Source organism: Phocoena phocoena, chromosome X, assembly GCF_963924675.1.
Source record: "Phocoena phocoena chromosome X, mPhoPho1.1, whole genome shotgun sequence".
Lineage (NCBI taxonomy): Eukaryota > Metazoa > Chordata > Mammalia > Artiodactyla > Phocoenidae > Phocoena > Phocoena phocoena.
In genome coordinates this window covers 128,914,414-128,930,036 of record NC_089240.1, presented here as the reverse complement: position 1 = coordinate 128,930,036, position 15,623 = coordinate 128,914,414, and the positions used below count along the sequence as shown (strand labels likewise).

Sequence of the window (15,623 nt, the reverse complement as noted above, 5' to 3'; positions counted from 1 at the left end):
CGCCTAGAGCCCAAGCTCTGCAAGAGAAGCCACCGCAATGAAAAGCCCATGCACTGCAACGAAGAGTAGTTTCCGCTCGCCACAACTAGAGAAAGCCTGCGCGCAGCAACGAAGATCCAACAATGAGGACCCAGTGCAGCCAAAAAAAAAAAAAGCCAGATGTGATCCAGCCCGTTTCCTCTCCAATATTCTCCACTCCCACCCTTTCGCTTGCTCATCGTGGTTCAGCCCCACTGGCTTCCTTAGCCGTTCAAAAATGCCAGGCCGGGGGCTTCCCTGGTGGCTCAGTGGTTAAGAATCCGCCTGCCAATGCCGGGGACATGGGTTCGAGCCCTGGTCCGGGAAGATCGCACGTGCCGCGGAGCAACTAAGCCCGTGCGCCGCAGCTACTGAGCCTGCGCTCTAGAGCCTGCGAGCCACAACTACTGAAGCCCGTGTGCCTAGAGCCCGTGCTCCGCAACAAGAGAAGCCACCGCAATGAGAAGCCTGCACACCGCAAGGAAGAGGAGCCCCCACTCGCCGCAACTAGAGAACGCCCGTGCGCAGCAACAAAGACCCAACGCAGCCAAAAATATAAATAAATAAGTTTATTTAAAAAAAAAAAAAAGCATGCCAGGCTGGCTCCTGCCTCAAGTAAGTTTATTGGGGTTTTTTTTTTTTTTTTGCGGTTCGCGGGCCTCTTTCTGTTGCGGCCTCTCCCGTTGCGGAGCACAGGCTCCGGACGCGCAGGCTCAGCGGCCATGGCTCACGGGCCCAGCCGCTCCGCGGCACGTGGGATCTTCCCGGACCGGGGCGCGAACCCGTGTCCCCTGCATCGGCAGGCGGACGCTCAGCCGCTGCACCACCAGGGAAGCCCTCAAGTAAGTTTATTAAAAAAAAAAAAAAACATGCCAGGCTGGCTACTGCCTCAAGGCCTTTGCACTGGTTCTCTTCAGTCCGGAACCCTCTTCCTCTGCGGATCCCTCTGGCTCGATTTAAAATCGCATCCTGCTTTCTCCCCACCCGGCTTACCTGAACAGGTGTGTGGCCTAAGAGGTAGGAGGTAGGTAGGAGCACAGTGATTGCAGTGCACTTGGGACAGCAAAGAGCTGTCAGATACGAAGGCGTTCGGGGGCCATGAAGCCCTGGATGGTTTTGAACAGAGTGGGGACAAGGTCCACCGTGTATGTTAAGAGGGAGGGTCCCAGTGCCTCCCAAGCTGAGAAGAGGCTGAGGGCGGCCAGGGCAGAAATGGGTACCCTGGCATCCAGGCAAGCGACAAGGGCGGCTTGGACCAGTTGGGGGCAGTGGAGGTGGGGAGAAGGGGGCGGATTCTGCATGTGTCTTGAAGGCGGAGCCACCAGGACTCACTGATGGATTGGACGTCGCCCTAGAGCACCTCAAGTCCTCAGAAACCCTGCAACGGGTCACCCTTCCCCCCATCAAGGGCGAGCAGCTCATGCAGAGTCCGACAGCCTCCCCACCTGCTTCCACGTCCTGGGAGCAGCCACCTGCCCCGAGGACAAAGCCACACACTGCATCCATTTCTCAACATTTAATTAGGAAAAAAAATTACAGGGACAAAGAAAACCTCATGCAAAAAAGAGAAAAAGGGGCCAATTGGGTTTCCAGGAGCACGGGCCGGGGCCAGATTCCTCTGAGGAGGCAGAAGGACAAAGGAGTAAGGCACTGCCGCCTCTGCCCCTCGGGGCGGGTGCAGGACAGGGCAGCGGATGAGGGGTCTGGACGCGCAGACCACACTGAGGGGGTTTAGCAGCAGGGCCCGGAGAAGGGAGGTTTGGTGCTCCCAGGCCCAGCTCACGCCCTGGCAGGAGCCTGGTTCGAGCTCTCCAGGCGCTCAGAGAGAACGGGGCCCCGGGAGGGGGTACAGTCCCGGCCCGAGAAGTCTGGAGGGGCTGCTGCAGTGGCCGCAGGGGGACCCCTTGGCCGAGCCACCGTCCGAGGGCAACTTCGGTGCCTCACCGGCCCCAAGGACTGCTGGTGCCGAGGCCCGTCCTCGGCATGGGTGGGGCCAGCCAGGGCAAGGGGGCGGGGCCAGAGGCTAGGCCAAGGCTGACCATGTCACAGGGGAGCCGGGAGGGCTCAAGGAGAGAAGGTGAGTGAGGCTGGCAACCTCGGGGGTGGGAGGGGGTAGGGGGGCCGGGGGAGGAGGGGGCGCGTATTTACAGATGGAGACGACGACGGTGAGGTGGAGATAAATTAAATAAATAGGTGGTTGGGGTATAAATAGCAAGGAGGGCAGGGGCAACCACAACCCCCGGCACGAGGGCAGGAGGGCAGGGGTATTGCTGCTGCCGGGGTGGGGGGCTTGGTCCGGTCACCCCCTCCCCACGCAGGGCCCAAAGCAAGGCACTAGTGACGGGGGCCCGGCTGTGCCAGGGCAATCTTGGCCCGGTGACCTCATGCCACCCGATCCAGGGCTCAGCCCCGGGACCCAGGCGGGAGACGCCCCTCTGCACGGGAGTACGGCTCAGGACTGAGAAGCCCCCTCCTCACGGGGTCCACCTCCCTTAGCTGTTGCTGGATGCGAGGCCGATGATATGTTCCAACTTCTGGCGCAGCTTCTGCTTCCGGCAAGAGGCATCTCGGTCCAGAGCGGTGAGAACCTGCGGGAAGAGGCCCAGAGCCGGGCTCTTGAGGGGCGGGCTCCTCCTGGCCAAGCCCCACCCCCGATGCCCCCCCGCCCCTCCCACGTGGGAGGGGCCCAGTGTCTGGCCTCCGAAAGGGCCTGCAGCTCCTCCTTGACCCCAACCCCTCCTCCGACTGCACAACCTCTTCCCGCCTTCCAACAGCCAGCACACAGCCCCTCCCACAGGGTGGTCTGGACTGGAGGCCCCCCTTTCCCGTCCCTCCTAACCCCCACCCCACCCCACCCTACCCCAGACCTCTCTCACCCAGGTCTCCGCGATCTCGGGCCTCACCTTCCGTGACCGTGGGCAGCACCCGACAGAGCCCATCGCTCCCTCCTCCCTGACGCCCAGGGCGGGGTTGGGGGGGGGTCCTCACGCGTGTTCCGGGACCCGTCTGGCACTCGGGGGCCCCTCCCGAGCCTCCTCAGACTCTGCAGCCGGTCCCCCCTCTTCTCTGCCACCTCTTGAATGTCCCAGGGCCACTCAAGTTCTTGGGCCACGTCTCCCTCTCCAGCTGCCCATGGCCCCCGCCTCGGGGAGCTCATCCAGGCTCGGGGCCCTGTCCGGGCCCACCCATTCTCATCTCCAGCCAGCAATCCAACCCTGGAGCCGGCGCATCTGTCTTCCCTGACTCTCCAGCCACAAACCGGGCAGGCGGGCTGACCGCGCCTACCTTTGGCCCCAGCCCGTCAACCCAGCCCTCCGTGTGCTCCCAGCCCCTAACTTCTGCCGGACCAGAACTTTGCGCTCCAGCCAGTGGCTTCTCTACTGGGTCCCTCGAATCCCAGCATCTACAGAGCGTGTCACCTGTGCCACCTTAAGGGCCTGGCTGGGGGAGGAACTGTGAGGAGTCCAAGAGCTGGGCTCGCTGGCCCCCACCACGCCCCTGCCTCTGCCACCAGCTGTACCCTCAGAGCCAAAGAGCAGGGGCCCGAGGGGGTGGCACGCACCTCCTGGCGGTACTTGGTAACGTAGAAATAGAGCTCACTGAGCGCGCTCAGGACGTTGAAGTCACTGGCATGGAGACGGGACTGCTCCACCAGGTACGCGTCCATGTCCTGGTCACTGATGGACGCCATCTTGGCGATGTCCCGGTAGTACCTGTTGGGGCCCCGAGGAGGTCGTGCCAGCAGGCGCCACAGAAGCCAAAGCCCCTGCCCCGGCTGCCAGGCCAGCCTCCGGGCCTTCTTCCCTCGCCCAGCAGCCGCGTCCCCTGGGGTCCCAGCCCCGCCTCCCCACACACTGGGGCCCACCTCTCCACCCAGCTCTTGTAGCTGGGGATGTCCTTGGCGTAGAGCAGCTTGTTGGAGGGCGAGTCCTTGCCCAGGCGGTGCTCGGACGTCGAGCAGGAGTCCATGAAGGTCTGGGCCACCACCGACAGGCAGGCGTCCGTGATGCTGCTCTTGTGGATGTCGAAGACGAACTGCGGGTTCTTGATCACGTTCACCCAGAAGCGCAGGGGCAGGCTGGACAGAGGGACAAAGGCCCGCAGCTCCGCGATCTCCCTGCACACACCCTCCCATCCGCGCTCACCTCCGCAGGCCCACAGGCGGCGAGAGTGACACACTGAGAGCTAGCAGCCTCTTCTTTAATTTTCTGCCTGACTTCAAGCAGTGAGAAGTCAGGGTGGACGGTCTTCCGTCCTCAGTGAGTTTCAACGCGCCCCCCTCGCAAGGCTAACCCCGGGACCGGGCTTCTGGTTACCTCTGCCCTGTGTCAGCGGTATCACCAGGTGAGCAGCAGGGCCAAGGGCACCTCTGGGCGCTGGCCACACTACCCACATCCCAGACGCCCAAAGCCCTGGCAGAGCCTGCCTGCGGAATCACACGCACTTGCTCTCTGTGCTCGGCGGCACCATCAGTGCCAGGCCGTTGTCCTCTCCTGCCAGGGTGACCAGCCAAGCCCCCGCCGGCATCCTGACCGTGGTCCCCGAGCCCCAGCCAAGCCTCCTCACGCCCCCGCCCGCGGGCCGGTGCACGGCAGTACCAGTTGCTCTTCCAGGTGTGGCGCACGTCGGGATCGCCGATCTGCCGCTGGTCGGCCTGCTCGTCCAGGAAGTCGAACATGTACTTGATGGCCAGGGGCAGGGCCGAGCCCCGGTGCGCCGTGCTGAACACGGTCTCGAAGAGGTCGTCCACAAACTTCTGCAGTGTGCCCTGCGGGGGCGCAGCAAGGACACCGGCTGACGGGGAGCCAGGGCGGGACGTCCCCACGGCAGGACAGATGGGGACGGAGAGGCTTGACAACGAGCAGGGCTTCCCTGCTCAGCCACCACCCCTCAGACAAGCTTGGCCTCGACCTCAGGGTGGCAGTTCCCGTGGCAAAAGCGTTGAGCAAGTAAGTCCCTTGGGATCAGAACAATCCAGTGGCCCCTTCCCCAGGCAGCCCAGGCCAACCCCAGGGCCAAGGCCAGGCTACAAGGCACGTGCACTAAGGCCAGGGTGGCGCAGGGCAGGCCCACACCTTGGTGGCCAGCAGCCGCGTCAGGTAGATCTCTGAGACCATCTTGCTGCCTCGGTCTCCCTCTCGGTGGTCGGCGTGGTCGTGGTTCTTCACCAGGTGCCACAGCTTGGTGCCCGTCTCCTGGTCGGGCGTGATCATGGGTGCCCGAGAGCGGAGGCTGTCAGGGCTGCTGGCCGTGCGGAGCAAGCTCTCTGGGGCAGAGGGTGGTGTGCCCCTTAGGCCAGTGGGGCCGCACCAGCCATCGCCGTGGCTCTCGCTCCCCTCCATCCCGGGAGCCCTGCAGGCCGAGGGGGCCCGTCTGCTCTCACGGGCCCACTGCACTTCTAGGCTCTAAGGAACTAGAGACCTCCTGAGAGCAGGGTCCAGGGGGAACCGCCAGAGCCAGGCTGGCTGCTCAGACGGGGTGGGGCTGCGGGTTCCCCACGATGGCCGACACAGCCTTGCAGGGCACGGGGCCAGCAGAGACCCCACACCGAGGACGCCTACCATAACGGCTGAGAGAGCGGGTGAAGGTGAAGGAGTTGGCCATGTTGTAGGCTGACACTTGTTTGGGCACCAGTGCCACCAAGGAACCATCTGTCACCTGCAAATCCCAGAGACAGAGAAGGGGGCGATGCAGGAGGCCGAGAAGCCAAGGGGCCCGAGCCACCGCCTACCCTGGCCTGGCAGGGCACGTGTGGGGCGGCTACCCAAGGGGGGCCTGTGGCGCGGGGGCCAGAGAGGGGAGGGGACCCCTACTCCTGTGGCCTCGGGGCAGGGCCATGGCTCACAAGGGCCCTGGGCGTGAGGGGACCTCCGGCTCCTCACCTGGTAGTGGGCCAGTGAGTTGACCCTCTTCCAGTCACACTCGATTTTGGTGGTGACATCCTCGTCCTGGAGAATGATGCGGGCCATGCGGCCCTGGCGCCACTCTGCGGGCCACAGGCAGCTCTGAGGTCCTGCTCCACGAGCCCTGGGACCCTGGGCCCACTGCCCTCAGAGGACAGAGCTCAGGTGGGGAGAGTGAACGCCAGCCAAGGTAACGTGGCCACAGGAGGTGGGGGGGCCCAGGAGGAGAGGGCAGGGGCCTCACCTAGGTCCATGTCTTCAGCTCTGGGACGCTGAGAGTAGGGGATGCCCTTGTACACAGCATCTAGCAGCTTGTCTTTGGCCTGGGTGATACTGTCACAATTGAGAACCTTCACCGGGACCTGAGCGCTGCCCTCGCTCTCCGGGCACACGCAGTGCAGGGTCTGAGGGCGAGGGGGACCACAGGGTGGGTCCTGGGTGAGGCTTCCCCTCAGGCCCGATACCCTGCGCACCTGGACCCCCACTCACCAGCGTCTTGTAGTCGATCTGCTGGCGGATGAGCTTGTCCTCGCTCAGGGAGTAGCGCGCCTCGCCTGTGATGGCGTCGATGGGGCCCTTCTCCATCTGCTGCTTGATGGCGCAGTAGAGCAGGAAAAGCGGCTCCCCGGCGCACTCCTGCAGCCAGGGCCGGGACACAGCTTGCCGCCCGCCTGCGGCCGGCTGCTTCCTCACGTCCCCTCGCCCCCCACCTGCCCTTCGAGCGCACGCACCTTCAGAAACTTGTGCAGCAGGAAGGTGAACCAGTTGGTGAGCATCTTCTCAGCCACGGACTCGGTCCTAGGGTGAAAGGGGTGCTGGGGCCGCGGCCGGGCAGGGCAGGGCTGGACTTCCGGGGAGGGCGGGGCGGGGCGGGCGGAGGGGCGGGGCGGGCGGAGGGGCGGGGCGGGCGGAGGGGCGGGGCTGGACTTCCGGGGCGGGGCGGGGCGGGCGGAGGGCCCAAGTACCTGCGCAGGAGGAGCTTTGGGTGGTTCTTGCTCTCGAGGTTCTTCTCGATGAGGTCCGCCAGCAGTTGCTTGAGCAGCCCCGTGGCATAATCGAGGCGGCTCTGCAGGGCCACCATAGTGAGCGAGGCCACAGTGCCACGGTCGCGCATGGAGAAGCTGCTCTGAGCCTCCAGGGTGTGGATAAAGGTGAGCACGAAGGCGCGGCTGTGCAGCAGCTGCCCAAAAAGACGCAGGGCCTTCTCGACATTGGGGGGTGTCTGGGGGCGGGTGGGGGGGACAGGGCATCTCAGACGGCGGAGGTGGCCCTGGGGGTGACAGGGCATAGGCAGGCAACAGGGGGCACTCACATCCAGCTCCTTGAGCACCGGGTGGGCCTCGATGCCCGGGAAGAGCACACGCACGGCGTAGGTCCGGTAGTCCAGGAAGGGGATCTGCACGCCATCCATGTGGTTTGTCAGCTCGTTGATGTCTGTCTGCAGCTCAGCGAAGGCTGGGGAGGGCCGGTGAGAGGCGGTGAGCAGAGAGGGAGGAGGGAGCCCCTGCCACCTGCCCCACCCCCCACCCTCACGCAGGCACCTTCCTTGCATTCCAGGGCCACCCGGGACTCCAAGTTGTCCATCTGGAGCTGGAGGCGCTTGAGGGTGCGGTCGGCGTCCTGAGTCTTGCGTTTGTAGGCGACCAGCACGGCGGTGATGGCCAACAGCAGGAGCGCGCCCCCCGCCGCCAGCCCCACCACGGCCGGCAGGCTCAGCGCCCGGTCGGCCGTGATGTGCAGGGTGCCCAGCCAGAACTCCAGGCCGCCCACCAGCACCTGCAGAGACAGGCGCCGTAAGCTGACCCGCACCCCCGCCCCAGGCTGCTCCGGCAGCCTCCCTGCCCCCTACCCACCATGACCGGCTGCCGGCCCGTCTGGCTGGGGGAGTCGCACAGGAGTTGCGTGTCCGAGACGGTGAGCGTGCACGGCTGGCCCCCGATCAGCACCGTGTAGTTGAGGCGGGAGCTGCCGGCCGCCGCAGGGATCAGATTCTTGCCCTGCAGACGGAGAGCGCTGCTGGCCAGGGCTCCCCACCGCCCTGCCCCTCCCGCCCTAGGCGCCCACCACACTGGCACCTTCAGCACTACGTGGGAGCCGGGTTTCACGTCCAGGACCCCAGAGGGCCCCAGTGGCTCGAAGCTGGGGTCGGGGTAGTAGGTGAAGGAGGACCGGTTGAGGGAACGGGCCGTCTGCACGTGGTCCAGCAGGAAGCCGAACTCGTCAGGGTGCTCACCCTGGGCCTGCGGCTGGGGCCGCCCCAGGAAGATGCCAGGGGCCTTACACAGCATGGCGGTGTCATTGATCACCTGGCACGTCTGTGGGGACAAAGGCGGGCAGCCCAGCACGTGAGGCCACAGCGGGCAGAGGGTCAGGGGTGGGATGGCAGCAGCTGGCACTCACGTTGGTGGTCTCGATGCCTCGGTACTTGGCCCGGACCCGGGGCTCCTGGACCGTCAGCAGGTGGGTCCCACTCACGGTGATGGAGGTGCTTCCACTAGGTATGGGGGTGAGGGGCCTCAGGCTTCCTCCCCACCACCCTGAGCCCAGCCCTGGAGCGTTATCGAGGCTGCCACGGGAGCCCAGGGCCTCCCCAACCCTAGGTCACCTGGTCACCAGGCAAGGCCCGGGCCGGGCACTCAAGGACCTGGCCCCCAGCCTCCCCTCTGCCAGCCAGGCCCCATTCTCCCGAGGGCGTTACTTGATGATGCTCCAGGTGGGCTCGAGGTGAGTGACGGTGGGGTCCTGGGTGTAGGTGTAGAGGACACCGGGACTGGAGATGTTGGCGCGGTCGATGGCCAGGGTGATGGAGGCCTGGCTCGGACCCAGGGTGGAGACAGGCGAGACGCACACGATCGCTTCAGCATCCCTCCTACGCCAGCAAGCGGGGACTTGGAGCAGGCTGCCCAGGGCTGCCACCTGCCGGCCCCACGGCCCCCACCTGCAACACTCACCTCACGAACTGGCACTCGCCGTCTCTCACGGTCACTGTGACTCTGCTGCCGGCGTCCAGAGAATGACCGGAAATGGTGATCCGCGTGCCCCCCGAGGCCGGGCCCCGACTGGGACTCACGCGGTCGAACGTGGGCGTCTACGGGAGAAGCAGCCCTGAGGGGAGTGGGGAGACGGCGGGCGCCCAACAGGGCCAGGACACAGCCCCCGCCAGGAAGGAGTGGGAGAGGGAAGGGGGCGGGCAGCCCACGTACCACGAAACTGTAGAGCTGCTCAGAATGCGTGCGGAAGTCAGCCGAGCAGTCGCCGATGCAGAGCTCCGCAGGCCCTGGTGGCGGGCTGGGCACCAGCGACTCCTCCATCTCACACACGATCCTAGGGGTCGGGTCAGGTCGGAGGTCAGGCCCGGGCGCCCGGCCACAGGCTGCGGGGAGGCCCGGCGCCCGCACAGCCGCACTCACCTCTCGGCACTGACGTACTCGGCGGGGATGGAGTTGCAGCGCACGCCAGCCACCCGCAGGCCCACGTCTCGGGAGGTGAGGCCCAGGTTCTCGCCCACGATGGTGATCCGGGTGCCTCCCTCCTTGGGCCCCATGAGCGGGTGGATCTGCGGAGCGGGAGGGGAGGCGGGAGGGTGAGCCGAGGCAGTGGGTACCCAGAGGGCGGCGGGTGGTGGGGAGGCCGACCTGGGCAATGCGGGGGTGGCTGCAGCGAGCGCCCTTCTGGTTTGGGTGCATCCAGTTGGTCTTGGGGGCCGGGCAGTGGGCCCGCAGCTGGCACCTATGCTCCGAGATGCACCAGCCACAGTTGAAGCGAGGGTCAGCCTTGAGGCAGAGGCCACAGCTGGGCCGCTGCGCCCAGCACTTGTACAGGAGGGCTGTGGGCACATAAGGCGCCGCTGGGGAGCAGCTACGGGCCCCGACGAAGGGTGCCCCTGTGGGCCCGGCCCCAGCACGTGCCTTCACCCCAGGAGGCGAGCTCCTCAGCCCCATCCCGCCGGTCACCTCGGAAGGTAGCGGGCTTGTCGATGGGGAAATCTCCATCCCAGACCACGGAGAAGTCCAGCTCGGTGTCACCGTGCTCATCACCTTCATAGGAGTACTGGGGGAGAGGGACCCGCGTGACCCCAGGGAAGGTGCACAGACCGCCCCTCCCCCAGCTCAGAAATCCCCAGCAGGAGACTCAGAAGGTCCCTGGCCACTGTCAGCTGAGGCTTCTAGAAGAGTCTGCTGGGCACAGATCTGCACCACGCCCAGCCCCGCACGGCCTGGACCCCCGAGGGAGGCGGGGCGGGTGGGCCTCACCGAGGCGTTCTGGCATTGCACGCTGCTGCTGTTGAAGCGGACGGCGGGCACCCGCTGCTGCCGCCCCTGCACCCGGACCACACACTCGTAGTTCTTCTGGCCCGACTGGGGCTGCGGCAGGTTCTTGGCCCGCAGGGTGAGAGGCTGCATGACGCCTGCTGGGATCAGGAGGTCCCCACTGGGCAGGATCTCAGGGCAGCCCTGAGAGGAAAACGCCCATCAGCCAGCTGGGCTGGCCCCCGGTTAAGGGGGCTCCAGGAAAACCCCAAGACCGAAGGCTGAAAAGCCGGGGGTCGGCCGGCGCAGAGCCCAGCCCCCTCGCGTGTGGCGCCCGCCTCACCTCGGGGCTGTGGACCCTGCCCTCCTGGAAGGAGCACTCGTGGGGGTGGCTGGTACACACGTGGCGGTACTTACACCAGTGGCAGGGGTAAGGGCTGCCGACGCAGGACGTGCACCTAGAGGGGAGAGGCTTCAGAAATCACGGAGAAGACCGGGCCTGGCCCCTCACCGTCCCACCTGCGGGACACACGGGGAACCAAAGGCAAAAGGCACCGGGGCCCGCCTGAGGCCTACACGACACCGCGAGCAACAGAGACACGGGAACAGGTGTCGGGGGCGGGGGGCCAGTACTCACGACTGGAGGGCGCTGCAGTCGTAGAAGACGAAGTCAGCCCCAGCAAAGCTCACGCCGCTCTCCTTGGAGAGCAGCTGCAGCTGCACGGTGCGCGCGGCCCCTGCAGCGAGCCCAGGGGAGCCACACGTGAGCCGTGGACGGAGAGCAGCCCTGCCCCCCCGCGGCCCAGCCACTGACCATGCCCCCGGGTGAGAGCCCGGAGCTCCTGCAGGGAAGGCGAGGAACAGTGTAACTCTCCAGAGGGCAGCAGGACGGCCTCGCTCTCGGTCACCTCCTCAAAGGCACAGCTCACGCCCGCACTGAGGTCCGGCACGTTGCTTACGGCCACGGTCAGCTGGGGGAAGCAGAGGGCCCAGGGCTGGGAACGCCCCCAACACGTACGCACGGGCCTCTACACCCGCACGCTCCGCACCACTCACCTGCACCCCAGGCGATGTCACCGACACGTTGTTGGGCCGGACCCGCACCTGGACACACTTGCTCAGCTCCTTGGCGAAGCCACGCGGGGCTGAGGCGCCTGGACAGGCCCCGTGGCGGCAGCATCTGCGCGGGGTCAGGCCAGGCCCATCCCACAGCTGCCCCGGCAAGGCCCGGAGCGGGAGTGCAGCGGGGGCCTGGGGGGGACGGAGGGGACAGCCGGCCCAGCCCACGGCACCAGGCAACCACATGCCTCGGCCTCATCCCCTGGGGTCCGAGGGATGTCACTCGGGGTAGAGGTTCCACCCGCTAGCTGGAGAAAGTAGGAGGGCAGGGAGGGGGAGGCCACAGGGGCACAGCTCGGGGGAGCGGGCACTTGGGCGGCTCCTCACCTGTGATGCAGCACGCACCACCCACAGTGCGGGTCCCCCGAGCCCAGGCAGGCGGCGCAGCTTGGGTACCGCTCGCAGGTCTCCACCGGGAGCTGGCTCACCTGGGGGCAGCCGTGTCAGCACCCGCCCCACCCCCGTCCCACCCCTGCCGCACCACCTGCCGGGCCCACCTGCTTCTCGCTCAGGAGGTAGACGTGCCGGTGGTCCGGGCTGAAGAGCAGGTCGCGGAGTATGGGGCTGCCGTCCACCACAGGCACCGTCTCGTACAGGTGGGCCTCCTGAGAGCCGTCGACCCGTACCTGGGCCACGAGACCAGCCACCTGACGCCACAGCAGCACCCCACGCGCCCAGGCGTCCTATTCCCGAGCCAGGGACCCAGCCTGCCCGCCGCCCCCTTTCTCACAGACCAGGGAAGGAGGACGCCAAGGCTGCCCCCTGGAGGCCCTTGGGTGTGACACAGCCAATCCAAAAAGGCTCCCAGGACATAGAGAGAGAGATGAGCGTTGCCTAGAGTTGGGGGACAGGGAAAGTGTGAAAGCTAAAAGGGAAGGGATTTTTAGGATCATGGCAACATCCTGGAATGAGATAGCGGTTATGCTTGAGTAACTCCGCAGACTTACTGAAATCACTGAGATGTATGCTCTAAACGGGGGGAGGGGGGGTTGTGACACGGCACTTACACCCCAATAAAGCTGTGACAAATGCAAGACGGGGACCAGGAGGGAAGCAGACCAGGCCCCGAAAGCTCGGTGGCTCCCTTCACAAACCTTCCCCCGGCCACCCCAGACCTCCCCCAGGGACAGCAGGAAGGGAATGTGGCAGCTGTCCTGACTCCTGTCCCTTCAGAACACCCTGGAACAGGAGCAGCTGCGGCCCTGCCGGCACTGCAGCCCCCGTGCCCATGAGGGGACAAGAGAGCAAGGAGGGTTAGGTCCACATCTGTCTCCTCGTTCATTCGACTGAGGACCCAGCAACGGCGGCTCCTGCTCTCCCAGCAGGGAGGACCGGAGGTGGGCCCGGTCTGCCCGCAGAGCCACAGGAAGCCAGTGATTCAGGCCACGGCGGGCGGTGGCACTGCAAGCATGGGTGGCTGAGAGGCCACCCGCGGAGCACAGCTGGGCTCCTGGGTCCCAGCCTGGGAAGTCCCCTTTCCCCCAGGGGCCAGGCCCCATCCAAGGTGCTGCAGGGCTCAGCCGCACGTTCTTGACCCCAGCCCTCGTCTGCATCTCAGTGCGCCCTGACGCCCACATGCCGAGCGTTCCGGGGCTCACCTTCTTCAGACTGCCGCTGCGGGTGCCGATGAAGACCACGGAGTGCTGCTGGTAGGGGTAGGCGGCCACACTGGCCATGCCATCAGTACTGTCGGCTAGCAGGGGCAGCCCCTCGATCACGTGCAGGCCGCCCAGCGGCTGGTTCAACACCAGCCCGCAGAAGTTTCCATTTATCTGCATGGGCTGGTGAAACAGGAGGAGGACGCATGAGTAAGAGCTTGGGGGCACCAGCTGGACAGAGGCCATTAATGAGAGCCCACGTTCTAGGAGGGAGCAGAATCTGGAGCTCGCTCCTTAGCAGCTAAGACCAACCGTTTGCCCCAGGACCCCACAGGAAATCGGGGGCTGAGGAGGGAGGCGAGCAGGCGGCAGCAGGGAGAGGTGGTGGGTAGGCAGGCCGGGGAGGAAAGACAAGCAGCAGGGGCAGGGGGGGGAGGACGGGGGCGGGGGACCCCGGGCTAAGCTGTCGTTCCCAAGACCGAGCCCAGGCTGGCACACGTGGCGGCCCATCAGCTGCCGTACGACACCCAGGAAGGGGCAGAGGGCCCGGCCCGGGGGCGGGGGTGGGGGCGGGTGAGGGCTCACGGTGTTGATACAGGGCAGCTCCTTGTTCAGAAGCCAAGGCAGGGCCAGCGTGCCCTCCCCACGGTAGCAGGACTGGATGCGGCGCCGGATGTGGGCGTTGATGCTGCTGAGGGTAAAGAGGCAGAGGATGGTCTGCCGCGGCGGGCTGGCCCGGTTCTTCTGGCCCTGAGAGAAGATGGTGAAGAGGACGTCCTCGTCGGCCGGCACACCCAGGGCCTGGGCCAGCAGCAGGCCGGGCTTGGCCAGGTGGGCGCTCTGCACCAGGCGGTACTCCACGCCGCGCCAGGAGCAGCCGATGGGGAACTCCACGTACGAGTAGAACTCCAAGTCCCCCGAGCACATGCGCACGATCTTGGACGTGAAGAATTTCTCGCCTGCCGTGTCCAGCAGTGTCTGCTGGGTATCCAGCTGCAGTGTCAGGAAGTACACGAAGGAGGCGCTCACAAAGCCGTAGACGTAGTAGATGTCGAAGGCTGGGTACAAGGACAGCGTGTCTGAGGGGATCTTGATCTGGGAGGAGACGAACTCGTCCTGGTACACCTGGGGAGCAGGTGGAGGACACAGCCTGGGACGAGGCCTAGGTCCACCCTCGACCTCCCCAACCATGGCCCCTGGGCCCCCGCCACCCAGCCTGGCCCTGCGCCCACAACATGGCCCCCGGGGGTCTTCCCTCACAGTCTCCCTGCCCCTGACCCACGTGGTCACAGGACCCCAGGCCAGAAAGGCTCCAGAGGCAGAGCCAGGACAGAGTGAAGGCAGGAGGGCACGGGAGCTGGCTCTTCAGAGGGGCGAGAAGGGAGGGGAGGGGAGGGGAGGGGAGGGGTTGGGGGCCGGACAGCGGGCGAGAGCCCGGGCAGGTGGGCGGGCTCACCCACCAGACTGAACATGTCGGCACCGTCCTCGTCGCCGATGAGCTTTCGGGAGCTCAGGGTGGGGAAGTACTCAGACTTGCCATCCACGGCGGTGCCCACGAACAGCTTGCTGGGCCCCTGGCCCTGCTCCACGATGACGCCCGCCATGGAGTCCGGCTCCTGGGCCCCCGACAGGTAGTGCTCCTTGCGGTGGTGCGGCTCGCCCAGCTTGAAGAGGTCGTCCAGGCGCAGGAACTGGCAGATGCCCTGCCAGATGCTGCCGCAGGCCACCAGGCGGCGGGCTGCGTAGTCTATGAGCAGCAGCTTGTTCACGTTGTCCACAGGCGCCAGGCGGTGGGCACAGACACGCATGCTGGGGGGTGGGTAGCAGCGAGCGTTGTCCTCGATGGGCCCCGTGACGTGGACCCGCAGCTCGGTCAGGTTGGGGGCCAGCTTGAAGACGCGATTCACCGCACCCACAAACACCTCCCCGGTCACCCGGTGCACGGCCAGATGGGTGAGCGAGGTGTCCGTCACTGAGAAGGCAGGGAAGGGCGTGCTGCCACCCAGGGCCCGCCCCACGGCAAGGAGGAACAGCAGGAGGAGGCCGACGGCGGGCATGGCCAGCAGCCGCCCCGGGGGTGGGCCTGAGGAGAGACGGGGAGTGCCGGTCAGAGGCCCCCCGGCCCGGGGCGCCCAGCCTGGCCTAGGGCCCCCAGCAGGCCGAGAGCCACGCCACAGAGGGTGGAGGCCAGTCGCCCACCACCATACCAGAGCCCCAGATGGCGACCACGGCTGGGAGAGAGGAGGGGCCTCCGCCAGGGCGCACAAGTGAGCAGCGAGCACAGGCAGACTTGGGGGCCATCAATCATCCCCCCACCCACTGCTGGAAAGGAGCCAGGAGGCCTCGCCTCAGCTGGGCCACACCCAAGGGGGCAGCAGAGCCAGATGCTAGGAAAGGCAGGGTGGGGGGCCCTCCAGGAAGGAGAAGCCAAACACCAGATCCCAGAGCTGAGGGTGGCCAGCCGCACACAAGAGCAACCCAACCGTGGGCAAGCCAAGGCCACAGACGTGCCTCACACCCTAGCTGGGGAAAGGATGAAAAGGTAGGGAGAGAACAGTCGCAAATTGGTGTCAGGACACCACCCCAGGACAGAGGTCTGAGGCATCAAAGCCTGAGGCCAGATGGGAACCAGGGCTGCCACTTCCACCTTCCTGGCCCCGGCTGCCTCCTCGCCCCAGGGGCCTCCGTCTGCTGGCTGTCCAGGAGGAGCCTGCCATCTAGCCTACCGGCTGGAA

At 66.1% G+C, this 15,623-nt stretch overlaps 1 protein-coding gene across 1 annotated transcript; it reads right to left on the bottom strand.

Moving 5' to 3' along the window:
* Positions 1 to 2,510: 2,510 nt before the first annotated feature.
* On the bottom strand, positions 2,511 to 14,945 carry PLXNA3 (plexin A3). Its single transcript, XM_065901318.1, has 32 exons — positions 14,349 to 14,945; positions 13,474 to 14,013; positions 12,889 to 13,071; positions 11,788 to 11,916; positions 11,618 to 11,718; positions 11,228 to 11,351; positions 10,986 to 11,142; positions 10,809 to 10,908; positions 10,515 to 10,629; positions 10,175 to 10,375; positions 9,875 to 9,971; positions 9,557 to 9,747; positions 9,332 to 9,477; positions 9,125 to 9,245; positions 8,873 to 9,009; positions 8,620 to 8,790; positions 8,322 to 8,415; positions 7,997 to 8,236; positions 7,775 to 7,918; positions 7,463 to 7,697; positions 7,234 to 7,376; positions 6,887 to 7,143; positions 6,653 to 6,719; positions 6,411 to 6,557; positions 6,166 to 6,325; positions 5,901 to 6,004; positions 5,580 to 5,676; positions 5,094 to 5,284; positions 4,617 to 4,786; positions 3,884 to 4,096; positions 3,581 to 3,731; positions 2,511 to 2,606 (listed from the first exon to the last, which is right to left on the bottom strand). The coding sequence occupies exons 1-32, from the start codon at positions 14,943 to 14,945 to the stop codon at positions 2,511 to 2,513; spliced, it is 5,619 nt and encodes a 1,872-aa protein (XP_065757390.1).
* Positions 14,946 to 15,623: the final 678 nt, after the last annotated feature.

Excerpts from the sequence above, each read along its gene's own strand:
- PLXNA3 (XM_065901318.1), bottom strand. The coding sequence starts at position 14,945 with ATGCCCGCCGTCGGCCTCCTCCTGCTGTTCCTCCTTGCCGTGGGGCGG. Across the intron at positions 11,143-11,227 it reads TGACATCGCCTGGGGTGCAG|CTGACCGTGGCCGTAAGCAA; the intron begins GTGAGTGGTGCG and ends TGCTTCCCCCAG. Across the intron at positions 4,097-4,616 it reads CACACCTGGAAGAGCAACTG|CCTGCCCCTGCGCTTCTGGG; the intron begins GTACTGCCGTGC and ends CCCTCTGTCCAG.